At 60.2% G+C, this 27,956-nt stretch overlaps 6 protein-coding genes across 6 annotated transcripts; 5 read left to right on the top strand and 1 right to left on the bottom strand.

The window, feature by feature from the left end:
* Window positions 1–227: 227 nt before the first annotated feature.
* BXZ73DRAFT_79542 (uncharacterized protein) lies at window positions 228–3,695 on the bottom strand (the record flags this gene model as incomplete). The annotated part of the gene is made up of 6 exons (XM_048023118.1): window positions 228–1,218; window positions 1,444–1,517; window positions 1,571–2,058; window positions 2,123–2,216; window positions 2,325–2,346; window positions 2,407–3,695. The coding sequence occupies 6 exons, from the start codon at window positions 3,693–3,695 to the stop codon at window positions 228–230; spliced, it is 2,958 nt and encodes a 985-aa protein (XP_047875180.1).
* Window positions 3,696–7,056: 3,361 nt separating this feature from the next.
* On the top strand, window positions 7,057–8,429 carry BXZ73DRAFT_51130 (uncharacterized protein; the record flags this gene model as incomplete). The annotated part of the gene is made up of 4 exons (XM_048020564.1): window positions 7,057–7,623; window positions 7,840–8,087; window positions 8,143–8,260; window positions 8,310–8,429. 4 exons carry the CDS (start codon window positions 7,057–7,059, stop codon window positions 8,427–8,429), a joined length of 1,053 nt encoding a protein of 350 aa, XP_047875179.1.
* An 850-nt stretch (window positions 8,430–9,279) lies between these two features.
* BXZ73DRAFT_103919 (uncharacterized protein) lies at window positions 9,280–11,485 on the top strand (the record flags this gene model as incomplete). The annotated part of the gene is made up of 3 exons (XM_048015737.1): window positions 9,280–10,488; window positions 11,316–11,381; window positions 11,441–11,485. The coding sequence occupies 3 exons, from the start codon at window positions 9,280–9,282 to the stop codon at window positions 11,483–11,485; spliced, it is 1,320 nt and encodes a 439-aa protein (XP_047875178.1).
* An 8,154-nt stretch (window positions 11,486–19,639) lies between these two features.
* On the top strand, window positions 19,640–21,021 carry BXZ73DRAFT_51049 (uncharacterized protein; the record flags this gene model as incomplete). The annotated part of the gene is made up of 4 exons (XM_048020548.1): window positions 19,640–20,206; window positions 20,432–20,679; window positions 20,735–20,852; window positions 20,902–21,021. 4 exons carry the CDS (start codon window positions 19,640–19,642, stop codon window positions 21,019–21,021), a joined length of 1,053 nt encoding a protein of 350 aa, XP_047875177.1.
* Window positions 21,022–21,871: 850 nt separating this feature from the next.
* Window positions 21,872–23,065, top strand: BXZ73DRAFT_103917 (uncharacterized protein; the record flags this gene model as incomplete). The annotated part of the gene is made up of 1 exon (XM_048015736.1): window positions 21,872–23,065. The coding sequence occupies one exon, from the start codon at window positions 21,872–21,874 to the stop codon at window positions 23,063–23,065; it is 1,194 nt and encodes a 397-aa protein (XP_047875176.1).
* A 452-nt stretch (window positions 23,066–23,517) lies between these two features.
* BXZ73DRAFT_103916 (uncharacterized protein) lies at window positions 23,518–25,072 on the top strand (the record flags this gene model as incomplete). Its single annotated transcript, XM_048015735.1, has 4 exons — window positions 23,518–23,805; window positions 23,901–23,974; window positions 24,346–24,827; window positions 24,894–25,072. The coding sequence occupies 4 exons, from the start codon at window positions 23,518–23,520 to the stop codon at window positions 25,070–25,072; spliced, it is 1,023 nt and encodes a 340-aa protein (XP_047875175.1).
* Window positions 25,073–27,956: the final 2,884 nt, after the last annotated feature.

Raw genomic sequence — 27,956 nt, 5'->3', positions numbered from 1 at the left:
GCTCTCATGTGACATCCCCTCTACGAAGGAGTTGAGACTATGATTTTCGTAAAGTCTTCTGATACAAATACCTCTATTACCAGAGTGCGTTGATGAACAGTATCGGCGGGGATCGATGGCAGAGAGCAAGAGACGCGATTGGCGCCTGATCGCCTAAACTCAGCTTCCATTCGCACCGTCGACGCCCGAGGCTGGACCACTGCTTACTCCGCCAGCACGCGTGCCACTCACCGGGCTGTACGGACCTCCACTCTTGGGAACAACATCCGGAGACACGCGCGCACCTCCTGCTCCCCCTTCCCGCCGCCCCGTCCTTCCCGCACCCCTATCGGGCCTAGCTTGAGGTCGCGCAGAGCGCGGTGCGGCTCGACAGACACAACATCGCGCGAGCCCCGCGAGAGCGCGACACGCGGGACGTGCAGCACGCGCAGCTCCGGAAGCCCGCGCGCGAGCTCCGCGAGACCGTCGAGCGTCGCCACCTCCTCGCCCTCGCCCTCGACTATTGCGCCGTCCACGGAGATCCGGAGCTCGACGAGCCGAGGCCACGCCGTCGCGACCGCACGGAGGTCATCGTCGCCGTAGCCAAACCGCTCGCCCTGCACGGTGAGGTGCAGCCCGCGCAGGTCCCGAATGGGCGCCAGGTGCGCGAGAACCGCCCCGAGGCGCACGGACAAGGCCATGCATGTGTTCACCCGCGGTGGGGTCGGTGAGTAGAAGGGCGTGATCTGGCGCGCGAGTTCCGCCCAGGGGATGATCGTGAGCTTGAGCGTGGCGAGGTGCGGGTACGCAGCGGCGATGGCCCCCAGCGGGACGTCGATGCCGTTCTCGAAGAGGCGGGGGTCGAAGGTGTAGGAGAGTGTGTGGAGAGCGGGGAGGCGCACGAAGGCGAACATCTCGATCGCGCTACCGTATGGGTCCGAGTGGATGGCGAGCGTGTGGAGGAATGGGAGGCAGAACGGACGTCGGGGCGGCGGCTCGGAATGGTAGTAGATGGTTTCACGGTAGAGGTGGAACGAGAAGGATTCGAGCGCAGGACACGCTGCCATGCTCTCCAAGTCCTCGATGTACGGTGTGACGTCGTAGGTGCAGTGAACCGTCTTGAGACGCGGGAAGTGTGCGAGCAAGTACAGCCACGGGCGATCGTCAATCGTGAGGTGTTGCAGGTTGGGGCAAAAATCCACGAGGGAATCGGCGACGAGGTTGTTCCACTGGTCTGTGCTTACACGGTCGATTTGTGCACAGCAGACGCGTGAGGTCGACAGCAACGCGAGCTGTCTGCTGTCCTCAATTGTCAACATTCCTTCGCACCGCCGCCCCTTCACTGCAACCCGGCAAAGGCGTGGAAGGAGTGGCTCATCGCCATCAAGAAGCGTTTGGAATTCGTTCCAAATGGACCGCATGGCCCACCGGGCAGCCGGACGAAGGGTGATCTCCCTTACGCACCGAGAATACGTGTAGAAGTGGGCCCAGTTGGGATGACGGCGTAGTTCGTTCGCAGACTTGAAGTGCGCGACGGTCTGTGTCAAGGTCGTCAGTTTTTAAGCCACGTTTGACACATGCAGACGCTTACATAGAACCACCCCGGGTCGGTGCGCTCCCATTCACGACGAACCTGCGCATCTTCTTCACTAGGTGGACGGTCCCAGGATCCGCTTGATGCCGCTTCGTCCCATTGCCAAGTGCTCGATTGTGAAATGCCCAGTAGATGCAGCAGCACCACCAGGGGACGATCGCTGGGGAGTGCTTGCCAGAGGACGTCGAGAGCGGGGCGTGAAAACCGTCTGGATGAGATGGCAAGCGCAAAAAGAGTCCTGCGCGACACGTCATCTCTGCTATCGAGGTATGCGAATATCTCCGGGAGGACGTCGTCGACCAGTTGAGGTGCAGCGTCATGAGCCATCTTGGTTATCGAGGTCAAGGACAGGGAGATGGAGGCCGGACGGAGGTTCGGCGACGACGAATTTGTCCTGAAGCCTGCGCACTGCCGGGCCGGTGCGATCAGATCCGGGATGGAGCGTGCGATGGTGTAGCTGGTTAACACGTCCGCAGGTCGACGGCCTTCGGTTCAATTCCGGGCCGAATCATTTGGGTGCAAAATGGCGTTTTGTTGTGCCGGACTGACCGGCTAGTAGGATCTGGATCTCGGACTCGGTTTGCACATTCTCCTCCAATACGATCCCACGCTCGCGGGGGGCGCGACGGCGCGCCCAGAGAACCTCTCAAGAACGTGATTCCTGGTTTGATCAGCTGTGAATTCGAAAATTATGTCTTCCGAGCGCGAGTGCACGTAAATCAGTCAACGTCGTATAATGTTCGTAGTAGACCTCGCTGAACATCCATTTCATCCTATCGCAGAAACGCAGTACACGTTCGTCCCTGCAACACTGCTACCACGGGTCGACGTACACATAAAATTCCGTCTTGACCGTGACCCGGTGCCCGGCATTCGGAAACAACGCGCTGAGGAACCCGCGAACCTCGCGCCTCGCGTCCTCCCCGTGCCCGCCGCGTACTTGCACCGGGCCCAGTCGGAGCTCGTACGGCGCGCGATGCGGCTCGTATGCGGCGGCGGCAACGTCCAGCGATCCCACGCGGAACAACGTCTGCGGGAGGTGCAGCACGCGCAGCTCTGGGAGAGCGCGCGCGAGCTCCGGCAGCACGCCGAGCGACACCATGTCGTCGTCCGTGCCCTTCGCGTAGGGGTCGACCGCGATCCGGAGCTCGACGAGGGCAGGCCACATGAGTGGGAGCTTCCGGAGGTCGTCTGCGTTGTAGCTCAGGTGTTCGCCCTGGAAAGTGATGTTGAATACGCGGAGCCGTTGTGGAGGCGCGAGGGGCGCGAGGACGCGGGAGAGGTAGTTGCGGCGGCTCCCAGGTCTCCAAGTTGAGTGCACGGTCAGCGTGAGCTCGGTGAGCTGCGAGTAAGCGTCGGCGATGGTGTCGAAGGGGACTCTAAAGTCCCTGTTGTAGCCGCCTCGGGGATCGAAGGTGTAAGAGAGTGAGCGGGAGGGGAGCCGGGCGGAGAGGAATATTGGAAAAGTGTACCCGAATGCATCAACTTGGAGGTTCTTCAGAAAAGGCAGGGATAAAAGAGGTGTGGGTTCGGGATACGGAGACAATGGATGTACCAAGCGGGATCGGAACATGGGGTGAGTGTTGAAAGTGAGCGACTGGAGTGCGGGCCAGTCGGCCATGCAAGCTATATGTTGGACGTTCGGCTCGTTCCCGAACGCGCGAAGTGTTTTCAGTCGTCGGTGCATGGAGAGCAAGGATATCCACTGGGTATTGGCGATTAAGGCGCCTTCCAGGTTGGGGAAGCGTGCAAGGAGATGGTTGGCAACCGTGGTGTTCCAGCCTTCGTCATCAAATACACCCTCAATCTCCGCCCAGCATACGCTGGGTGACAGCAGTACGAGCCGTCCACCCTGTCCCATCGATAGTTCGTCATAAGCGCACTGATGTTTCAGCGTGACCCGACGAAGACGGGAGAGAATAGGGTCGTCCTTTGTGAGCAACGCGTCAAGCTCCATCCAAATAGATGGCTTAGGCGGTCGTGTAGAGAAGAAGATGGTTATCTCGTGTACATAACTTGCATACGTCTTGAAGCGCATGCACGCTGGGTGCACCCATAGGTCATGCGAAGACTCGATGTGCGCGACAGTCTGCAACGACGGTATCAGTGTCCAGATTGACATCACAAGGAACCATCAAAAAATTGCATAAACCACTCCGAATATTCATACAAAGAATATTCATCCTTGTCCACAGTATGGGGTCGGGGCCGTGCGATTTCCAAGGTATGAAGAAGTGAGATGAGGGGATAATCGCTGGGTAACGATTTCCAGAGGATTCTGAGAGCGATAGAGGAGAGATTTTTGCAGGACACGGCAAGCGCGAGATGAGTCCTGCGAGATACTTCGTCTGCGCTGCTTATATTTGAAAGTATTCCCGGAAAGACGTCGTCTACTAGCCGGGGAGGGCTCTTGTATGTTGACATCTTCTTGACAAGGGAGATGTGGATATACGCACATTGCAATGACCAACGCATGCGCTGACGAGCTGTCCCAAGAATTCGGTGGAGGGGGCAAGGGCCGTGGGGATCGATGGCGGAGAGTGGCAAGATCCGCGCTTGTCGTCCGGCCCGGTGATCCCGGGAGGGGCAATGGGACGCGTGTCTCGACGACGTCGAGTCGACGTGCAAGGCCACAATTGTCTTGCTCATTACGCCAGCACCCTGCCTCACTACGCGGACCTCGACTCTATATTCTGCATCTGGGAACACAATCCGAAGAAACGCGCGCGCGCCTGTCCTGTCCGACACGTACAGGCTGCACAGGCAGCTCGCACGCGCTCGCTGGCTCCGCGAATTCATCCAGAGCCGCTACGACTTCACCCGACCCCCGCTTAGTCGTCGACAGAGAGTCAGAGACCGGGAGCTCCCTGAGACCCAGCCACACGCCCACAGCGCGGAGGTCACGGGACTCCTACATGTGTCGGAAAAACCAAATCGGGCTCGCGAGGCCTCGCGAGGCCTTCCGGGGCGATCGTAGTCTCGTTCCCACGACCCTCTGTTCCAGAGGGTCTGGTGCATTTCGTCTCGCTTAGGGGGGTCCGTGACGCGGGTCACCAGTTGGTCAGCTTAGTCATTTGAAGTATCTCGATCGTTCTGTAACGCTGCTGCAAGAGGACTGCTGGACACCTCCCCCCAGACCCCGGGGCTCTGGACTTTGCGATGCTGAGCACTTTTTGTCTTGAGGATATAATGACAGCTATGCTCAGTGTCATTGTCCCTTCCAAGAACAAACATGATACTCATATACTATATGTAGATGTCTGCTACAAAGCCAAATTGGTACAGTGGCATGAATGCTTGGCATGTGGTTTTTATTTGGTTGGGTGCAGGGTTCTATTCCCTGTGTAGCCATTTTTGCACTTTTAAGTTTTGCCTCCCACGACATCCCATTGTGGTGTTGTGAGGGGCACCCGCTAAATCTAATTACTATTTGCAGTAGAATAAAATGCTTGTAGAACAAACACCCAGGTTGGGCACGGCTTCGTAGATGTGGGGTGCAAAAATGGATAGTGACGGGATTGAACCCTGGCACCAAAAAAGCGCACACCAATGTCAATACCACTGTGTCACCCAGCCTTTGCTCGGTATCTCCCTCTGTAATATATAACTACAGTGTTTACTCTGGAAGCGATGACCCCCGCCAGAAGTTAGTGCTGGTGGACAATGCAAGTGGGGAAGTTGTCGGGGAGCTGCTGAACTGGGTGAGCATCAAGGAGGCCCGCTCCGCGTGAGTGCACCTATCATAGACGAGGACAGCCAGTCTGCGTGGGTGATGCTAGGGCTGCCCGAGAACGTCTATGACACGTACACAGGCCTCGCCGACTTCGGCGAGTTGACCTTGTACCCTCCCATTCAAAGCCCTCCAATCTCACGCTCAACGGCCACAACACGCAGCCAAAACTCTTGAAGGCCGCCATTCTTGGCGGAATCTGACCACACTTCGCGCGCGTGCGCCTCCCCAAGTCCACGATTAAGTTCGACAGCGTTCAGGCCGCGGGCACAGTGCGCGTGCATGGACCGCGCGGAGGGGACGGACGCGCGAGAGCTCAGATAGACGCGCAGAGCTCTCGCTCTGGCGCTGCGTCACAGCTGGTCACCCTCATGCCGGATCCGGACGTCGGGGGAAATCGGAGTGACGCTAAAAGTCACGGACCGACATCCCGAGCCCGAAGTGCACCAGACGTTCTACAAGCACTCCCAACGCGCGCCTGCCCCATCCCCGTGAGAAATTTCAACTTTTGCATGGTTCTCATTCAGTCCCGATTCAGTATTCCCTCCATCCTCCATCACAATCCCATTCCCAATTCGGTATCCCCTCCCATTTCTATTATATAATCACTGCGTAGGGGCAGGCGCGCGTTGGGTGTGCTTGTAGAGCGTCTGGAGCCGAGACTAGGGCGATCGGTGTTGCGAGGCCTCGCAAGCTAGGCTAATTAGCTCGCAATCCAACCGCGCGTCTTTCATCGTCTTGCAATATTGCTACCCGACATCAATGCATCACGATCTGTCGACCAGCCTGTCAACGGCGTCCCGGCTCGCATCCCTTGCCGATTACCAGCTTGTGCACTCGTTATAATTCAGATAATCAATGATAATCATTATATTTTCTAGAATACAGTACAGCGCAGAGAACTAGTACAGACGGCGCAAGAACAACGAAAACGGGGGGCGGGGGTGATAACATGGTATATGGGGGCTCGCTGAGGCTCGGCAATAGACGACTTACTTCAGCATGTATACAAATGGCCAAGCAGCTAGCGCAGCGGCGAGCGCACTCTACACGGTGGCTAAATGGTATTCAGACGAGAGGGAAGACGAGATCTGTCTTGAGACAAAAAATATCAGTGAAGCACGCGTGAATAGGCAGTGTGTGGCATATACATTATCCTGGTGCCAGCACAACCGTCCGACGTTCAACCTGGACATGGAGATGAAAGGATAAGTGATGAAGAGCAGGAAAGGATTGAAAGGACACAAACCTGAATGCGACACCATACATGTTGAGTAGTAATAGACAGGAGAGGACTCAGGAAGAGGAGGACGAAGGGGTGACGTGGTGGAAGCAGAGAAAGGAGCGCGGGAGAGGCGCGCACTCAGAGCGAAATCTTCTAAGTCCCTCGTTGTCGGTTGGAGCGTTCACGATGCCGCAATGCCTTACAATATGGTTTCCTGTGCGGTAAGTCCTTGCAATAACTTCAGGCGCCTTGCAATCCCTCTCGAGGCGCTACAGAGCTCGCAATGTCATTGCAAGCCAACCAGCGCGCTTGCAATCCAATTAAAATCCGGTTACGAGATCTTTGGCTTGCAAGGCCGATTTGGATTTTCCGACATGGTTGAATCCTGACAAGTACGTCACTTCTCCACCCCATCCGCAGTGTCACCAGTCTGGACCCCGATGACCCGTCAACAACCGCACGGCCCCCTCTTCTCCCTGTACCCCTTCCTCGCCGCGCACGATGGCCTCGTCATAAACGCATCCTGCCATGACCGTCCCCAACACCCCGCTCGGCGTTGCCTACAGCATCCTCGCCGCATCCTGCTTCGCCCTCCTTTCCTACCTCTTCAACACCCCCGTCCGCGGACACCGCCTCACAATCGCCCGCCTCTCCCTCTTCGCCGCGCACGGAATCAGATACGAAGCCCTCGTCGACCACAAATCCTACGCCTTCTCCTTCTCCGCGCCCCTCCTCACCTGGTCCCTCCACCTCCCGCACACCTCCGACCCCCGCTGGGCTACCGTCCTGCTCCACGACGCCTTCTACACCTCGACCAGCGCCGACGTCGCCGCGGAGCGTCTCACCCTCAAGCTCTGGCTCCTCCCCGTCCTCTTCCGCCACACCGCCGGCGCGTGGGCGGACGTCGCGCTCGCGGGGCTCCGCATCCGCGTGCGCCGGAGCACCGACACGCCCTACTGGATCCAACGCTTGCGCGCGAACCTCGTCACGACGCTCCTCACCGGCGAGGTCCTTCGCGCCGACCTGTTTCGGACCGCGTTCCACTTTGGGGGGCTCTTCACGGCGATGGACGAGCGGTCGCTCGGGGAGTCGGACGTGCGGGGGGACGACGACGGGTGCGAGGTTGAGGACGAACGGAACATCTCTCTGGTGGGGAACGGTTCTGAAGGACAGAAGAACGGGATGGAGGACGGACACCCCTACCCCGGAGAGCACGGTGCGAAGGAGGGCGAGCTCGACTCCGACCCCGACGTGCACGATCCCGGCCCGCTCAACGCCGAGGCCGAAGCCAAGATCCTCGACGAGCGCAAGCGCATGCGGGCGTACACCACCACGCCCCTCCGCACGCACGATCCGTACGAGCTCTGTTTCAGCCTCGCCGCGCGCGGGCTGCTCATCAACAACGGCGAGGGGCGGATGTACACCTTTGGCAGCATCGACTCGCAGCTGCGCCGGGACTGGGCCAAGGACCGCGGCAGCTTCGCGCTCGTGGCGGAGGAGTGCCAGTGGGTCCGTGTGCTCTTTCCGTACGAGCGCGTCGCACCTCGCCCGTTCTCTCTGTGAGCATGTTTTCAGTTTTGGCGGCGAAGTTGATCTAAGCCGGTGTGAATACAGTCAGCTCCTGTCGTCCATACTCCACTTCCCTTACGATCTCTGGCGCAACGTGAACTGCCCCATCCGCACGACAAACCTCTCCGTCACCCGTCTTGATGTGACGTTCGACGCGTTCCGTGTGAGTACTGCGGCTTTATCTTGAATGTCTATTGACGGTGTATCCACAGCTGCGCGACGCCGAGCTGTTGCGCCAGGCCGTCGTGCTCCTTCGCGAGCAGGCGATCACGAGCGGGGTGAACTGGAACGAAGTGTTCTTCGACGCCATCGCGCAGGCACTTGCGTGCTAGTCACGCACGACACGCGCGCTGACAGGACCACTAGCATACACGGACTATCCCTCGTTTTGTATCCATCGCACGTCTGTACACCTAGCATTGTATCCAGCTTATTCCCCTTGCCATTCGGTCGGGTGCGGTCGCATCACGCGGGCCAGCGTGAGGACGTGGCGGGTCTGGATGAGCTCGCGCACTCAGATGCGCATGCTGCACCTAGTCCCTAAGTGTGCGTGGCGGGCGGAGCAGGAGGGGCGCGCAGGCGTTCTGGAGGAATTGTGGGTGGCGACGTGCGAATGGGAGCTGGGTCAAAGCGCCAATCGACACGGCACGCGTCCGTGCGACGATGCTCTCTGCCATCGATCCCCGCGGACCGAGCCACTGATACTGCTCATCGACGCACTCTGGATATGGAGGTATGTCTATCCTCACGCTGCGGGTGCGTCAGAGTCTCACTTCCTTCAAGGAAATGTCATACGAGAGCCCTCCCCAGCTTGTACACGACGTCTTTCCGGGGATACTTTCAAGCTTCGACAACACAGATGGGGCGTCTCGCAGGACTCTCCTCGCGCTTGCATTGTCCTGCCGAACTCTTTCCTCTATCGCTCTCCGTATCCTCTGGACATCGCTACCCAGTGATTATCCTTTGGTCTCACTTCTTCATACCTTGGGGATCGCACGGCCCAGACCCCATACTTTGAACGAGGATGAACATCGGTTCTGCGCACACTGGGAGTGGAATTATGCAAGTGTTTGATGGTCCCTTGTGACATTATTCCAGACATTGACGTCTTCATTGTAGACTGTCGTGCACGTCAAGTCTTCGCATGACCTATGGTTGCACCCAGCATGGATGCGCTTCAAGATGTACACAGGTTGCGTGCAGAAGATCGACCTCTTCTTCTCCCCACTTTTGCCGAGGCCATCAATTTGGACAGAACTCAATGCATTGCTCACCAAGGACGACCCCATTCTCCCCCGTCTACATTGGGTCGCACTGATACATCAGTACACATATGGTGAATCCTGGAAAGCTGAGAGCGGACTGCTCGCACTGCTTTCACCTAGGCTACGCTGGGCAAGAATCGACGGTGCATATGATGATAAGGATTGGGACACCCTAGTTGCCAACCATCTCCTCGCACACTGCCCCAACCTGGAAGGCGTCACCATCGCCAATACCGAGTGGATGGCCTTGCTATCAAACCACCAACGTCTGGAGATGCTTCATGTGCACGGGGACGATCCGAGGACCGAATATCTAGCCTGCATGGCCAACTGGCCCGCACTCCGGTCGCTCACTTTCAACACTAGGTCCTTGTCCCGATCCGACCTGCCAAATCTTGTCTCCCTACCTTTTCTTCAGAACCTCGAGATTAATGTTGAACCATATAGGTGCTGTCTCTCCTCCCCGCCCCCCTCACGGCTCTCCGCCTCGCTTCCCTCCCTCCGCTCGCTCTCTTACACTCTCTATGATGGAGGCTACGCTGAGGACCTCAGCGTCCCCCTCGACGCCATCGGAGCCGCTTACGTACATCTCACCGAGCTCACACTGATCGTCCGCTCATTATGGAGCAGCCTCATCATCCACCTCTCCGACATCCTCACGCCCCTCGCGCCTCTACAGCGGCTCCGCGTCGTCAACATCACCATCAAAGGCGAATACATGAGCTACAACGCACACGACCTTCGAAGGATCCCGGTAGTGTGGCCTGCCCTCGTCGAGCTCCGGATCGCGGCCGGACTTTACGCTCAGGGCTCGGACGACGACGTGGCGCCGCTCTGCGTGCTGCCGGACCTCACACGCGCCCTCCCAGAGCTGCGCGTGCGGCACCTCCCGCAGACGGCGTTCACCGCGGGGGTGCTGGACGTTGTCGGCGCCGGCGCCGGGCCGCCGCATCGTGCGGTGTACGACCTCCGGCTGGGTCCGGTGAAAGTGCGTGGTTGGCGGGAGGATGGCTGGGAGGAGGACGCGAAGCGCGAGGTGCGCACGTTCCTCGGCGCGTTGTTTCCGAATGCCGGGCACCGGGTCGAGGTCCAGATGAACGGCGCGTGTAGTACGGCGTTTCTGCGCGTGCGCTTGAGGGCAGTAGCTTGGCGGCGGACCGGGGCGACGCACCATGCGTGCACCAGCGCAAATTTTGACTATGGGTGTGTAGTGAGTGCCTAATTGACGCTATGTGTGTGCAGAGATTGCTGAATTGCCACTGTGGGTGTGGACTGAGTGCTAAGTTGGTGCTGTGCGTAGAGAGTGCTAAGTTGGCAATGTGCGTTAGAAAGTGCTGAATTGACGTCCGATGTGGGTGTGGACTGAGTGCCGAATTGACGCTGTGGGTGTAGAGAGTGCTAGATGGGGGTACGGACGAGGGGAGGAGATGGGAGGACGGTCGAGAGAGAGCACGCGAGACCGTGGGAGCACTCAGCTCAACACCGCGCGCGTTGATCGCTGTCTGGCGTCTAAACAGCTTTCATTCGGACTACGTCTACGTGCTACGCACACACCCCCGCGATCCCTCTTCGTGTGCCATGCGGAAACACCCTCCCAAACAGCAAGTAGGTCTCTATCGGAACCATCCACCCGTCGCCGGACTCACGGGCGTCCTCCTTACCGCAGCAGCAGTCGTCGTCGCCATGCAGCAACGAACCTGGTTTGGTGAGCACATGCAGCTCTCCGCCTAAATCGAGGTTGGGAGTGTACCATTTGTGCGCATACACTTGCAGCCCCGGTTGCGGTTGTGCGCAGTCCGGCACACTACCGCAGCCTACAATGCCGGTAAGCCGCATCCACCCGCTTACCCTCCCGTGGCACTGAAAGTCGTATCATCATCATGAACGTACCGTATGGCACCCGTCAACGCCCAGCGAGATCAAAACCCTGAAGCACGTACCGTACTCCACCAGGCCCTCACGCAGGTCGACGCGACTTCCGAGTTCACTCCAGGCAAGATCTGCGAGAGGAGCGTGAAGGTGAGTCGTTGTTGACGCATCTTGAAAGCGTGTACCGAAGCTGACAAGACATCCGTCAGCCCAAGCACGACGTACCACTTGTATCGCCACGCGTGATGCGTTAATTCGGTGTGCAGACTGTGTCGAGCCATAATGCGAAGGACTGACGTGTTCATGTCAGCAAATCGAACACGCACATGGTTGCGCTTGCTGGAGCATGAACAGGACTCCCGCGACGCGGGTTTCTATTGTGTGGTGCGCTGCAGGACCGTCAGCACTCGGTCCAGAACGTACCGTTTGTTCACAGCCCCGGTTGCGGTTGCGCACAGGAGTCCGACGCCGGTAAGCCACGTCCACCCGCATCCCGCTTACCCCCTCCCGTCGCTGAAAGCCGTATTGCCGTCATCGACGTACCGTACAGGACTCGTCAACGCGCAACGAGATCAAAACACTGAAGCACGTACCATACTTTGCTAAACCCTCGCGCGGGTCGACGTGATCTCCGAGCTCACTCCAGGCGCATGGGCAAGAGCGGAGAGAGGAGCATGAGGGTAGGTCGATATTGTTGCCTCGAGCGCATGCACCGCCGACCAGAGCTGAAAAGACGTCCTTTAGCCTATTCCGACACTGTGAGCACCTACGTACCACTTGTATTGCCACGTGCAATGCGTTAATTCGGTGCGCAGACTGTGTCGAGCCATAACACGGCAGGCTGACGGGTTGATATCAGCAGAAGCGAAAAAAAAGACAGGATAAGACACGTACATGAGTGCTTGCCAGCGGAACACGGGAACCGCATGGCCGCGCAAGCCACAGCATGCAGCAAGCCTTACCGTTGTGCGTCGCACTGCAGGACCGTCGTAATACCGTACCACACACCCGCGTACCGATGCGCGGCAACAGGTGCGTGGATTGCGCCTCATCTCGGCGGGGACAAATTGACAATAACGGCTGAATTAGCGCGACTCACGGACATGATCAGCACGTACCCCATATGGTCACGAACGAGTGACGCAGGCGTCTGATGGCAGGGTAGAACATCGAAAGACGTGGATCGTCGGAGGCTGTGGTTGCGCGTGCCCCAAGAGGGTTGGCCAAGGGAGCGGTCAAGAAGCAGGAAGGGCGACGAGAGGAACAGACGGCAACGAAGAAGACGGGAGGGGAGGGGAGACCCTGGACACGGCCTCTGACACATCTTATATGCAGTACCCGCTCCCGACGGGCGGCGCCGGCTGCGGCTAGCCAATATCACCCTCCCGGGTGGTCCCCGCCAAGCTCCGATGGTGCAGGCACCGACGCGTTCACGGTAGAGGCTTTTCCAGGCACGTAGTTCACCTGCTCGCTCAAACGTTATCCCGCGTTGATTTCCATTGACTTTGCAATTACAGTACCGACATCGCAACGCGCCGGTACTACGGCCGCGGCTCAGCCTCATCGTCTGAGCTAACGGTGTCTATCAGGTTGCTCGAAGCCTCCATCCACAGCAAACACTCCGCCTCGTCCTCGTCCTCCGACGTTATCTCGCGCTGTAACCAAGTTGGTCATCATGCTCGACGTCGGCCAGCCCCCCATCCCAACTTACTCCACCATCCCGGGGTCCCGCCGCTCACCCTCGTCCGCTCGTGATCCCCATGCGAGGACGAACGGTGTCGGCACCGCAAGGCTACAGTTCTCCCTCGCCACCTCCGGCTCCTCGACTCCCACGTCCCCGCAGTCCCCCGGCTAGTGGAGGGTGTCGCATTCCCGCCGAGGATCCCGAACCCGGTACCGGTGAGGCGGGCTGTGAGGTGCGTACCATCAGCGTGAGCACGCGCATGAAGGGGACATGGCTCACCTCTCGCGCAGCTGCCTGCGGATGGACGTCGTGTGTCGCGTGTATCTGACCGTGGGGTCAAGCACCTGACTCGTCTTCAAGAATCTGCGCCCGTGCCGGGACATTCTAGACGAGGTGGAGTGTCAGAAAGCGCAACGGCTCGCGAGAGGGAGTGGGCGGAAACGCACTGGTGAGTGAGAAGGGCGGGGAGAGAGCGAGAGATGGACACCGCTCACACGGCTTTGCATGAGCTTCGGAAACCACCCGACAGGCCGTCGTTCCGCGTCTGGACTCGGCGGCGATGGCGCCAGGGTCCAGGGGTACTACCAGCTCCCGTCACCCGTCGTCGGCTGGACCTGGCCCGTCCACCGCCATCAAACGCGTGGAACGCTCGAGGCAATCGTCTTTAGACTATCTATTCCCGATCCGCATCGAGCTCACGATCCCATCTGCGCACCTCGCACTCTGCGATTCCGCTCGCACCTGCCCCACCTGCGCCCTGCTCCCAAGGCCCCGGTCCTATTCCTGCGATTTGGAGACGCCGACCTGCCGAGACTTACGCGCGACGTGTGTCTTGGCGTGTCGTGGGCGCGGCCTGCCGCACCGTGTGGTCCCGTCGGAGTCCAAGTGAGTGCAACAATGCCACGCAGATGCCGTCATTTCTGAAACTGTCTTTGCTACAGCAGCGCGTCCCGTGTCCGTGATCGGCAAGTCATTTCGCCTGCTCGACCCTGGGTGCGCATGAACACGCTTGCGCTGCGTCGCTGCGCCTGTCGATGTTGCCTAGGTCCGCGGTGAGGACATGGTACTGTCACGCGTTGTCCTTCCTCCCAGGTTCTTCGAGACACAGAGGATTCGCGTCGAATGCAGTGGCGGGCGCACCCAGCGGGTGTGTGTTGCGTGGACGTACGTGGGGGTGGTGAGTAGTCCATCATTTGCTCATATCGCGTGTTTGGCCCGCCCTGTTTCGTTCACTGCCTTGACACCAGGCCGGACGTCGGTACCACACCGGACGTCGGTACTGTACCCACGTGACACCTTCGTCTTGAGGCCCGCACCGATCCATCGCGCACGCAGAGCTGTTTCGACACAGGCGTTCGGTCATGCAGACGAGTCAGGGCGACAACGGCTCCGCGAAAGTCCGTGCCAGGTGCGTCGCCGCAGCAGTACCTTTTAGCACAGAGCATTCAACGTACGTCCCTGTTCCGGGACCCAGAGCAACCCAGACCACACCTCAATATATTCTTTTGACGGCATCGTGCGTGCTGTGTGAGAGGATTTGGACGCAGAACTCGAAAGCGCGATTGGTCGGAGGACGACGTCCATAGCATGCGCGAGGGCGGCATCACTCAGCAAGCACACTGTACTCGTACCAGCCCCGCCGCGAAATTGGATCCTGGTGCTGATGCCATGCGGGACCGTCGCCTTGTGAGAGGAAGATCCCGTGGGTGGCATCACGGGGACGTCGATTTTCAGTCGGTCGGTTTCCTGTTCACCCGACTGCAGCTTCGTGCCGATGAATGAGCACCTCCTGCAGCACTCCAAGACGGAGCTCTGAGAAGTCGTGCCTGCGCGGACAGTTCACGCGGAAAACGGAGCTTGTACCAGCAATTGGTTCTCGAGGATGCGCCCATCCCGGGGCTCGCACGTGGCACAGAGAGTTCAGACACGGTACCGCACAGTCCTGGAGCGACATTCACGCTGGCGGCGTGCTCGGAGATCGCTGAGGGCTATTCAACGAAGGTGGCGCGCTCTTCTTGTCTAGTGAACCAGATTGAATTCTGTGGTCACGATGCGTCACCGAGTCTGACGGGATGGTGGGCTGCGTCCGGCTCGGATCGGCCGTGGCACGCCGCGTCTCGCGCGAACGGCGTGCAGGGCTGGAGCGAATGTAAACTAATCCGGGCGCGGGACTGGGCGTGTGCTTGGCTAACGACGGGAAACGAGAGCGTGATGGACTACTCTTCCGCCCAGATGCTGTCCCTCCGTGGCGACGTGCGTCCAACGGACTCAACAGTAGGTGAGGTACCGTTTGTGTGTCGTTAACGCTCGTCAGTCGGTGCACGCTCTCGATATCGAGTACGGTACGGGACAGGGTAATGTACCAGGTGCCAGATTGGGCATCCCCGCGACGGGACCCGCGTGCTACGAACCTAGGGAGTGTTAGCGCGGTGGACAGCGGGTCATGGACATACTTGAGGGGTGCTGCAAGTGCGTCGTGCGCTCGCGGCGGCACGGTCGGGACTTGAGGTGTGCGGCATGCGCGAGGGAGGAGGTGGCGATGATGGGCGAGCGGCCGCGCAGGCGGGCCATCCGGATGCGATCGTACGCGCTCCATTCTGCGTTGCTCACGCACGGCGCACGCAACGACCGTCGGGCGGCGTTTCAGACCGTGTCGAATCGCGCAGAAGCTGCACCAGATGCGGTCGTGCGCGTCGAGGGCGATTTCGTGGACTGCGTGGACGAGGTGAGTGCGCCGGGAGGGTGATCTGCGGGTCGAACCGTCAACGTCGAACCGTCAACGTCGAACCGTCAACGTCTCACGAGTCCACTTGCAGGCGTTCAGCGTCGGTGCACACCTTGGGTCCCTCTGCACGGCTCGATTCGAGGCGGTGGCCGCCCGAGATGCGCGTGCCCGAACCGATTTTGAGCCCTGCGCGAACGGCCACAGCGCGTGGAGCGACGGACCGAGAACGATCCTCGAGTCAAATGAGTGAGGTCGGATGGCGATTGGAGGATGTGTCCGGCATTGGCGGGCATGACGGCCGTGGGCGACGCCATCAACTAGGCGGGTCTCGGTCTGTCCATCGCACCGTCGAAACGGTACGTTCCTAGTGCTCACCGCCGCACCTGCAGGGAAGCAGCGGGGTGGTACGAGCCTGCAGAAGCGATCAAGAGCACGCCCGCATGGGCCTGCGTGAGACGCCATCCGTGAACGGGTTCTGCGCGAGCACGAGAGCGGGTGTTGTGGGCAGTGGGCCGGGAAAACGAGCTCGCCCCGCAATTCCGACGCCCGCACGCGCGACAGGTGCGGACTGTACCGTGAGCCCCGCCGAGGAGGGCGAAGAACCGTTGACGATGGGACAAATGGCCGCTCCGCCACATCCTGCAGGTCGTTCGGCGACGTCAGAGGCAAAGTCTGGTCGATCGAGGGAGCTGAACGCTTACCTAGCCACGGTGACACTCGACTGGAACCGGGGGAGCTGAGCCTGGTGGTCTCCGTCGAAGCGAGCGGGACCTCGGCCGGCGGACGGGACGTGGTCAACGCAGAGCCGGACAGGTCGAGGTACGCGGGCAGGCGTGTTCCTGTGTGAGCGAGCGAGGTCGGGCGATGGCGGACACTCGCAAGGCGTGAACGATGAGGAACGGGACGGGACCTGCCATTCCGGTCCAGCCCAAGCCAACGCGTTTCCGCCCCCAGTGGGAGGCGAATGCATCCGTCTGAGGTACTCGCTCCGCACGGGAATGCGTCGCGGGCGGGATGAGGACAGCGCGCCCTGCGGTACGGCTTGAGTGACAAGGAAGTTGAACCGTCAACGTTCACTTGCAGCCGTTCATCGTCAGCGTAAACCTGTGACCGCGCCGCACGACTCGATTCGAGGTGACGGCCGTCCGGGATGCGCGCTGTGTTACGCAAGACGTCAGCGCGTGCATGAAGCGGACAGGCCCAAGCACGTTTTCTCAAACACTCTCAGGTCGCTCTGAAACTTACCAGTGTCGGTGTACGTTTCGCGTCGCTCGTCATACTGGGCGCGGGCCAGCGGCGTCCGACGTGTCGAGTGCAATGAAAACACCTCCCGAAGTCGATTTTGAGGCCGTCCCGCACGGCCGCGGTGCACTGGGCACTCCAAGAAACATGGTTTTCGAGTCGAACCGGTGAGTTCTGGTAATGATCGCGAGCGTCGTTCCGCGTCGGCGGCCGCGCACACATCTGGTACCATCAAGTGGGCGCGTGCGCGTGCGGTCCTGACAGCGCACGATCGAATTTGCCGTCAGCCTGGTAAACGGGCGCCGTCCTGGCCATGGTACCTGCAGGGAGACGACCGTCGACGTCTGCGGTGACGGGTGCGCGCCAGGCTGCGGCGGAACGCGTCCCATCCGGACGATGGCACGAGTCCGGTGCGTCGTGTTCTTCCAGAACGAGGGTCCTCACCGGGGCTCGTCGAGCGCGAGCGTGTCGTGGGTGTTGCCTGCGTGCATGGATGTGAGCGTGCGATGTTGGTGAAGGGATGTTGAGCACCTACCTTGGACAGGGCGCAGAAGCGGTCGCCAAGTCCGACTGTCACCGGGAGGCCTCGCGCGTTCAGGGTTGAGTGAGGCCAAGGTATGGACGACTGAAAGGAGAACGTGCCGTCGGGCGGGTTCCTGTGCGCCAGAGGCCAAGGCGCAGTTAGCGCGGAGAGCGGACACCGGCAAGGATATTGCGCAATTGCAGGCACGGATGCGGTACAATGAAGGGGTGCGGACGGTGGGAGAGTCGGAGAAGCGAGTCTCGGCATGAGCACGAGAAGATAGATAGGCAGGTACGAGCAGCCGGCTCCGTCGTCTGCCCCTCGCGCCCGGCCTGCTTGTGACGAAGGACATTGGGAGTGACGGTACGCGTCTTGTTGCTCTGCGTATGGTCGCTGACGGATTCTTGCATAGGGAGGGACACGATCGCGCGGGTGACGACGGTGAGGCCAGCTTGGCTTAGCGCAGGGCTATACGCATACAGGGACTCAGACACCTGTTATCCATTCTGCGCACGCCCCGTTCGTGAGCTCGAGCGGCGTTGAGGGAGAGGTGCGGTACGTCAGATTCCTGACGTCTTGTTGGGTGTCGCTGACTGTGGGTGTTTGCTGACAGCACGCAACGAGGGTATGGAGATCAGGTGAGCGACTGTTAGGGTTCATGCGGACGGTGGGAGAGTCGGAGAGAGGAGTCTTGGCAGGGAGAAGCACTCACGAGCAGCGGGCCACGAGCACGCTCCGACTTTCTTTGTGTACCCCGCTCCCGACGTGCTCGCGACAACGCACATTGGGAGGAGCGGTACGTGCTCTCCGTATGATCTCTGACGGGTGTCTGGCAGCGGGGAGAGGCGCGATTGCGCGGGAGGGTCGGCTCGACTTGGTACGGGCCGTACCTACAACACCCACCTTTGCAGCTGCACACAGCTCGATCGGCGTGGGCAGAGACGCGGCACGTCAAACGCTCGGTCTTTTTCTGCATGTCGCTGACTGGGTGTTTGCTGACAGAGCGCGGTGGCGGTCTGGTTAATGGGTAAGCGACGACGAACGTGTGGAGGGTGGAGAACGGAGGACGGGCACTCACGGATGGGACAGCGGAAGAGGTGTGCAGCGACGGAGCGGTGGAGCTCTGTGGGACTCAAGACGGTTTGGAGTCGATTCGAGCGCATCTCGTGCACGGAACGCGCGCTGGGCGAGATGCGCCGGGACGGTGTGAACTCGAGCTGTGCGTGCTAGTATGAGATGGAGGCGTGTTGGGCGAGGTCACGACGGGTCGAGTCGACCGCGGTGTGGGCTACTTGTCGCTGGCTGTAGGCGTTCGTTGACAACGCGCAACGAGGGTCTACAGATCAGGGGAGCGAGTGTTGTTAGATGGGTATGCGCACAGGGCGGAGAGCGAAGCGCGGATGCTCACAGGTGGTACGTGCGGAGGGGCGTGCATCAGCCGGGCGATGGCGTGTGTTGGGCGAGGTCTTGAAAGGTCTAGAGGCGGCGGTACGTTACAGATGACGCGGCGGGTTAACTGCGGTGCGCCACCCTATGACGGGAAGGTGTCGGTGTGCGCGTGTGGTGGGAGAGACCTCGAGAGGTCGGAATGCGCTGATACGTTGAAGGAGTCGCGCTGTGTCGACCGTGGTGGGCCGTGCAAGGGGATTGGAGCGCATACAGGGTTGTGTTGGATTGGCATGCGTGGGGGACGGAGAGCAGAGCGCGGGCACTCACCGAGCGTGCAGGAGCGGGGCAGTGGGCGACGGGTCGACGTGTCGAGAGGGCCCAGCTGGTACGCGGTGGACGCCGCGTCGTATTGGCTGGGGTGTGCTCAGCGGCGACGAAACGGGCGCGGGGGCGGCGTGCTCTGGGAAAGGCCTTGACGCGTCGAGACTGGTCCCAGTGTGCCCTGCGCTCGGTGAAAGGCGCAGAGAGCGCAGAGGCGAGAGAGGGGCGGGACCACAGCGCAGCGTCGAAGCAGCCGCACCGGCGCTACTGCTGCCCCTGGGCACAGCTCGTCGCACGTCAACGTCGGCGCTCGATCGCGTTTTTGCGCGGCGGACGACGGCCCGGCGTCGTCGACGAGCACGAACGCGAACGCGAATGGCTTGCGCGCGGGCATCTGTCCTGCGCGTCACCTCTCCGCTCCATCCGCAGTGCCACGATGACCCGTCAACAACCGCACGGCCCCCTCTGCTCCCTGTACCCCTTCCTCGCCGCGCACGATGGCCTCGTCATAAACGCATCCTGCCATGACCGTCCCCAACACCCCGCTCGGCGTTGCCTACAGCATCCTCGCCGCATCCTGCTTCGCCCTCCTTTCCTACCTCTTCAACACCCCCGTCCGCGGACACCGCCTCACAATCGCCCGCCTCTCCCTCTTCGCCGCGCACGGAATCAGATACGAAGCCCTCGTCGACCACAAATCCTACGCCTTCTCCTTCTCCGCGCCCCTCCTCACCTGGTCCCTCCACCTCCCGCACACCTCCGACCCCCGCTGGGCTACCGTCCTCCTCCACGACGCATTCTACACCTCGACCAGCGCCGACGTCGCCGCAGACCGCCTCACCCTCAAGCTCTGGCTCCTCCCCGTCCTCTTCCGCCACACCGCCGGCGCGTGGGCGGACGTCGCGCTCGCGGGGCTCCGCATCCGCGTGCGCCGGAGCACCGACACACCTTACTGGATCCAGCGCCTGCGTGCGAACCTCGTCGCGACGCTCCTCACCGGCGAGGTCCTTCGCGCCGACCTGTTTCGGACCGCGTTCCACTTTGGGGGGCTCTTCACGGCGATGGACGAGCGGTCGCTCGGGGAGTCGGACGTGCGGGGGGACGACGACGGGTGCTACGAGGGAGAGGAAGGGGAGGACGACCGGTACGTCTCTTTGGCGGGCAGCTCCGGGGGAGAGGAGAACGGGATGGAGGACGGGCACCCCTACCCCGGAGAGCACGGTGCGAAGGAGGGCGAGCTCGACTCCGACCCCGACGTGCACGACCCCGGCCCGCTCAACGCCGAGGCCGAAGCCAAGATCCTCGACGAGCGCAAGCGCATGCGGGCGTACACCACCACGCCCCTCCGCACGCACGATCCGTACGAGCTCTGTTTCAGCCTCGCCGCGCGCGGGCTGCTCATCAACAACGAAGAGGGGCGGATGTACACCTTTGGCAGCATCGACTCGCAGCTGCGCCGGGACTGGGCCAAGGACCGCGGCAGCTTCGCGCTCGTGGCGGAGGAGTGCCAGTGGGTGCGTGTGCTCTTTCCGTACGAGCGCGTCGCACCTCGCCCGTTCTCTCTGTGAGCATGTTTTCAGTTTTGGCGGCGAAGTTGATCTAAGCCGGTGTGAATACAGTCAGCTCCTGTCGTCCATACTCCACTTCCCTTACGATCTCTGGCGCAACGTGAACTGCCCCATCCGCACGACAAACCTCTCCGTCACCCGTCTTGATGTGACGTTCGACGCGTTCCGTGTGAGTACTGCGGCTTTATCTTGAATGTCTATTGACGGTGTATCCACAGCTGCGCGACGCCGAGCTGTTGCGCCAGGCCGTCGTGCTCCTTCGCGAGCAGGCGATCACGAGCGGGGTGAACTGGAACGAATTGTTCTTCGACGCCATCGCGCAGGCACTTGCGTGCTAGTCACGCACGACACGCGCGCTGACAGGACCACTAGCATACACGGACTATCCCTCGTTTTGTATCCATCGCACGTCTGTACACCTAGCATTGTATCCAGCTTATTCCCCTTGCCATTCGGTCGGGTGCGGTCGCATCACGCGGGCCAGCGTGAGGACGTGGCGGGTCTGGATGAGCTCGCGCACTCAGATGCGCATGCTGCACCTAGTCCCTAAGTGTGCGTGGCGGGCGGAGCAGGAGGGGCGCGCAGGCGTTCTGGAGGAATTGTGGGTGGCGACGTGCGAATGGGAGCTGGGTCAAAGCGCCAATCGACACGGCACGCGTCCGTGCGACGATGCTCTCTGCCATCGATCCCCGCGGACCGAGCCACTGATACTGCTCATCGACGCACTCTGGATATGGAGGTATGTCTATCCTCACGCTGCGGGTGCGTCAGAGTCTCACTTCCTTCAAGGAAATGTCATACGAGAGCCCTCCCCAGCTTGTACACGACATCTTTCCGGGGATACTTTCAAGCTTCGACAACACAGATGGGGCGTCTCGCAGGACTCTCCTCGCGCTTGCATTGTCCTGCCGAACTCTTTCCTCTATCGCTCTCCGTATCCTCTGGAAATCGCTACCCAGTGATTACCCTTTGGTCTCACTTCTTCATACCTTGGGGATCGCACGGCCCAGACCCCATACTTTGAACGAGGATGAACATCGGTTCTGCGCACACTGGGAGTGGAATTATGCAAGTGTTTGATGGTCCCTTGTGACATTATTCCAGACATTGACGTCTTCGTTGTAGACTGTCGCGCACGTCAAGTCTTTGCATGACCTACGGTTGCACCCAGCATGGATGCGCTTCAAGATGTACGCAGGTTGCGTGCAGAAGATCGGCCTCTTCTTCTCCCCACTTTTGCCGAGGCCATCAATTTGGACAGAACTCGATGCATTGCTCACCAAGGACGACCCCATTCTCCCCCGTCTACACTGGGTCGCACTGATACATCAGTACACATATGGGGAATCCTGGAAAGCTGAGAGCGGACTGCTCGCACTGCTTTCACCTAGGCTACGCTGGGCAAGAATCGACGGTGCATATGATGATAAGGATTGGGACACCCTAGTTGCCAACCATCTCCTCGCACACTGCCCCAACCTGGAAGGCGCCACCATCGCCAATACCGAGTGGATGGCCTTGCTCTCAAACCACCACAGTCTGGAGATGCTTCATGTGCACGGGGACGATCCGAGGACCATATATCTAGCCTGCATGGCCAACTGGCCCGCACTGCGGTCGCTCACTTTCAACACCGGTTCCTTGTCCCGATCCGGCCTGCCAAATCTTGTCTCCCTACCTTTTCTTCAGAACCTCGAGATTAATGTTGAGCCACATGGGTGCCATCTCTCCGCCCCGCCCCCCTCACGGCTCTCCGCCTCGCTTCCCTCCCTCCGCTCGCTCTCTTACACTCTCTATGATGGAGGCTACGCCGAGGACCTCAGCGTCCCCCTCGACGCCATCGGAGCCGCTTACGTACATCTCACCGAGCTCACGCTGATCGTCCGCTCACTATGGAGCAGCCTCATCATCCACCTCTCCGACATCCTCACGCCCCTCGCGCCTCTACAGCGGCTCCGCGTCGTCAACATCACCATCAAAGGCGAATACATGAGCTACAACGCACACGACCTTCGAAGGATCCCGGTAGTGTGGCCTGCCCTCGTCGAGCTCCGGATCGCGGCCGGACTTTACGCTCAGGGCTCGGACGACGACGTGGCACCGCTCTGCGTGCTGCCGGACCTCACGCGCGCCCTCCCAGAGCTGCGCGTGCTGCACCTCCCGCAGATGACGTTCACCGCGGGGGCGCTGGACGTTGTCGGCGCCGGCACCGGGCCGCATCGTGCGGTGTACGACCTCCGGCTGGGTTTGGTGAAAGTGCGTGGTTGGCGGGAGGATAGCTGGGAGGAGGACGCGAAGCGCGAGGTGCGCACATTCCTCGGCGCGTTGTTTCCGAATGCCGGGCACCGGGTCGAGGTCCAGATGAACTTTGTTCAATGGTAGAACGGGCGCGGGGACCAACGTGTACGGCGTTTCTGCGACAGGATATAATGCACGTCGAGGGAGGTCTACTACGTTAGCCAAATACGTCGGTGGATTCGCGTCCGGAAAGTATATACTGCAACATGCACTCGCGCTCGCAAGACATAATTTTCACATTCTTGAGATGTTCTCCGGGCGCGCCGTCGTGCCCCCCACGAGCGTGAAATCGTATGTGAGGAGGATGTACGACCTCAGTCCGGCACAACAAAACCCCATTTCGCACCCAAATGATTCAGCCCGGAATTGAACCAAAGACCGTCGATCTGCAGGCGTGATAACCAACTACACCACCGCATGCTCCATCCCGGATCCCATCGCACCTGCCCGGCGGTGCGCAGGCTTCAGGACAAATTCGTCGTCCGACCTCCGACCGTCCGACCTCTCACTCTCTGACCACGACCTCGATAATCAAGATGGTTCATGTCGCTGCACCTCAACTGGTCGACGACGTCCTCCCGGAGATATTCACGAATCTCGACAGCAGAGATGACGTGTCGCGCAAGACTCTTTTTGCGCTTGCCATCTCATCCAGACGGTTTTCACGCCCCGCTCTCGACGTCCTCTGGCAAGCCCTCCCCAGCGATCGCCCCCTGGTGGTGCTGCTGCATCTACTAGGAATTTCACAATCGAGCACTTGGCAGTGGGACGAAGCGGTATCAAGCGGATCCTGGGACCGTCCACCTAGTGAAGAAGATGCGCAGGTTCGTCGTGAATGGGAGCGCACCGACCCGGGGTGGTTCTACGCGAGTGTCTGCATGTGTCAAACGTGGCTTAAAAACTGACGACCTTGACACAGACCGTCGCGCACTTCAAGTCTGCGAACGAACTACGCCGTCATCCCAACTGGGCCCACTTCTACACGTATTCTCGGTGCGTAAGGGAGATCACCCTTCGTCCGGCTGCCCGGTGGGCCATGCGGTCCATTTGGAACGAGTTCCAAACACTTATGGATGGCGATGAGCCACTCCTTCCTCACCTTTGCCGGGTTGCAGTGAAGGGGCGGCGGTGCGAAGGAATGTTGACAATTGAGGAAGGACCCGGCTTGGCTTCGCACCACCACCTCTGGCGATTTTCCCACGCTCGACTCTCACCGGGGAGACCTCGAGCGTGCGGTCTACCACCGTAATATCCTAGTTATACCTGCTCCACTAGTACTAGAACCGAAAGGAACGAAAAGAGGAGACTGACAATGTCGCGTGTCAACACCCCAACGACAAAGACAGCTGACCAGACGCGGCCAGCGGACAGGCAAAGGGGTCTCGAGCCCGGCCAGCCACACCCGCCGACCCCCTCCAGAGGACACTCGAACAGCTGACCGACATCAAGGACGCAAACACGGCACTGCGGTACCTCGAACAGAACACCCTCATCCCGAAATCCTCACCCCTCAGCCACGCCAATCTCATCACTGCCCTCCGTCACATCGCCGACACAATGAAGGCGAACAACCCAGCCAAAAAGGCAGTGGTGGCCGCGGCCTTCTATGCCACAGTAGTCTTCAACAACGAGCAGTCGAACAGCATGGCGAAACTGGTGGCGGACAAGGTGGCAGGAGAGATGGAACGGCGGGACACGGAGAGGGCAGACAAGCTAAAGGAGGAGTTGACAGAGGTACGGGAGGAGCTAGTTCGGACCAGGGAGCTCATGGAAGAGGAGGTCGGAAGGCTGAAGACCATCCGGACAGAGTGGGAGGCAGTCCCCAAACCGGTGGCATGGGGTACAGGTGAGTTCCCCACCCTAGCGGAGACTACTGAACACCGCCCCTCCCCTGCGTACGTCCGAAAGCCAGTGCCACTTCCCCCATCACAGGCGGCCGCTCTGCAGGAAGTAGACATCAAGGAACGCCAGGTCTTGGTAAGAGGTCTCGCCACGGCAGGGGATGGAGGAGGACGAGCCACGGAGGCGGACTTCATCAAGAAGGCGGACAAGGTGGTGCAGGAGCTGTGTGAGGTCGCCGCCTCGGCGTAGCGTCGAAGGTGTCGAGAGTGTCGAGAAGAGACGCTGGTCGAGGAGAGGCGAACACGGGAAGAGCGAGATGGCACACGAGAGTGAGTAGGAGACAGTTGTATCCCGAAAAGCTACCCACTACAGGTCGGCGCAGACGTCTATATATACGAGGTCGGGCCGGAACTGTATAGTAGGTGGTAACGTAATCAAGCCATCGTCCAAATAAACAAACACAGTGAGATCAACGAGAAGAGAGGGGAAGAGGGAGCGCCGGGAGAGTCCGGCGCGAGCGGAACAGATGGAGGCTCGGCGCACGCAGCAGAATGCCCGCGCGCGATCACGGAGGCCTCGCGTCGTGCTTGTATCGATGCGCGAGGCTCCGAACTGTTCCTGTACTTGGTGCGTGAGTCCCAGTCCTTACACTCGCCCTCCAGGGCTCGTGTAACGAGGCCTACTCACAGGATCACGACCAAGTGCCTGGGGACCCTACATCCCGTCGTAGTTGGCGTCCTGCATAGGGACGTCCTGCGCGTCGCGGCCGCCGGAGCCGGAGGGCTCATAAGGGGGAGCGGGGCCGCCGTAGTTGTTGTCGTCGTCCTGGTCGCGGCGCCGGCGCTGGTAAGGGTCGCTGCCGTCGCGGCATCCACGACCGTCGTCCGCGCCGTGGTCACGTCCAGCGCGCTTGCCGCGGTGCGTGCCTCCAATGCGGTTCGCGAGATGCCCGCCACGCCCATAGCCGCGGTGCGCGAAAGCACCGCCACGGCCGCGCACCATGCCGCGGCCACGTCCAGCGTAATGGAGAGCGCGGGGACCAGTGGGGATGGTGGGCTGTGCAGCCCTCATGGCCTGGAGCATGTTGTCGCGAGTCAACGTCTGGTTGTGCATGAAGGTGAGGAAGGTCACGAGGGCGGCCTCGGACATGGCAATCCCCTGCGTCCCGGAGCGAGGTAGATTCCTGCCGACGTTGGGAGTCGGGGCCTGGTTGTTGGAACCGTCCGCGGCATCCCCCGAGCTGCCCGGCGCCACCGGAGCGCTTTGCAAGAGGTTGTTGAAGTAGTCGAATGAGTTGGGTTGGTTGTCAGACATGGCGGAGTGGAAGCGCGAGGTAGTAGCAAGAGCGGGAGAGCGCAGTGAGGTCGGTGAGTGCGGGGCAACCGAGTCTGTCGGGAAGCCAATCGCAACCTTAAAACCCATGCAGCTGCAGTGCACGGCGCTTACCCTTGTCGCGTCGTCGCGCTCACCCTCTGTGCGTGGATGTTCCTCGGTCAAACCACGCGTTCCTAGGATCCCCAGTGCCTCAAAATATTCGGTGAGTGCCTGAGTATGTTTGAGATCGGTGTATGAGGCCCAGGTCGCATCACCGGTCGACCATTGCACCTCGAACATTGCATCAGCGCCCCGGCCCGAGTGCCCGAGGATCCTATCCACCGCCCACTCACGCGGTCGTTCGCCGAAACCGGGTAGTTGGTGGAATTGGCGTCCCGGGAACCTTCTGTCGTCGTTCGCTATGTGAGGGCGCAACAACGACGCATGAAATGCGTTGTGTATTCCACGTGCCCTAAGCTCACCCGGGAGCTCTAGCCGGTAAGTCGCGCCGTTCGCAATAACCTCAGTGATCCGAAAAGGTCCCAGGAACTTCGGTACGAGCTTGCGAGCGCGCCCAGGCGGTAGGGACAAATTTTTCGTTGACAGGTACACCAGGTCCCCAAGCTTGTACGCTGCAGGACGCCGGTGCTTGTTCGCTTGAACTGCCTGGTTCGTGCGTGCTGCAATAATCGCATCGTGCGCCGCCATTATGGCTTCCTTCATGCGCGCAGCGAATTTCCTTACACCAGGGTAGTCCGATTGTGAGTCCCAGATCAATGCGCGAGGTACCTGACCGTAATTCAGGTAGAATGGACTGAAGCCAGTCGTATCAGAGCGTGCTGAGTTCATCGCGAGCCCGATAGCAGGTAAGCGTGATACCCAATCCTTTTGATCCGGTCTGACACACTGACGCAGCATCTGTGTCATTGTTCGATTGGCACGCTCCATCGCGCCGTCTGTCTGTGGATGGTAAGCCGACGAAAGACGCAGCTCTGTGCCAAGAAGCTTATGCAAGCGTTTCCAGAACGTGCTGGTAAACAGCGTGTCGCGATCACTAATGATGCGCTCTGGTAAGCCATGGAGCTTGTAGACATGTTCAAAAACGACTTCTGCGATGTCTGTTGCACTGTAAGTCTGTCGCGTGGGTACCAAATGCACCATAGACGTGAGGTGGTCAATTATAACACAGATCATATCGAATTCTCCAAGGCGATTTGAAGATCCCGGCAGCGGTCCAACAAAATCAATGCCGATGTGCTGCCAGGGACGACGTGGTACTTCAAGAGGACGCAAGAGTCCCTGCGGCTTCGCCGGTACGGACTTCGTCGTCGCGCATACAGCGCAGGATGAACAGTACTCATTGACGTCCTTGACCATTGTAGGCCACCAAACCTCCACACGCAAGTAGTCCAAAGTCTTGCGCGCGCCGAGATGAGCCAGGATCGAGTGCGCGTGGCGAATTACGATCTCGCGCGCACTACGCGAACCCACCTCAATATCTGGAATGCAGAGGCGAGGCACCTCACCAATAACAATGTACAGAAGCTCGTCGCGCTTGAGGTAAGAGGGATGACCTGCGAGTTCGCGCATTACCCGCGCAAAGAACTCATCCTCCGCATATCGTCCGCGGAAGGCGTCAAACAGGTCCATCCCCAGTCCGCCTGCTGTAGGGACGATCGTCGTGTCCTCCAGTCCACCCGCGGGCAGCTCGGACGGCGACGCGGTCTCAGACGCGGTCACCCGGTCGTGGGAGCTCGGCTCCGGTTGGCGCGACGCGCCCTTTGCTGTACGCTTACGCCGCGTACCCTTGTCAGTCCCA

The sequence above is a fragment of the Epithele typhae genome, assembly GCF_022376455.1.
Source record: "Epithele typhae strain CBS 203.58 chromosome Unknown BXZ73scaffold_46, whole genome shotgun sequence".
Taxonomy (NCBI): Eukaryota; Fungi; Basidiomycota; class Agaricomycetes; order Polyporales; family Epitheliaceae; genus Epithele; species Epithele typhae.
The sequence above is the reverse complement of the archived record's forward strand: the minus strand, read 5'-3'. Positions and strand labels throughout refer to the sequence as shown.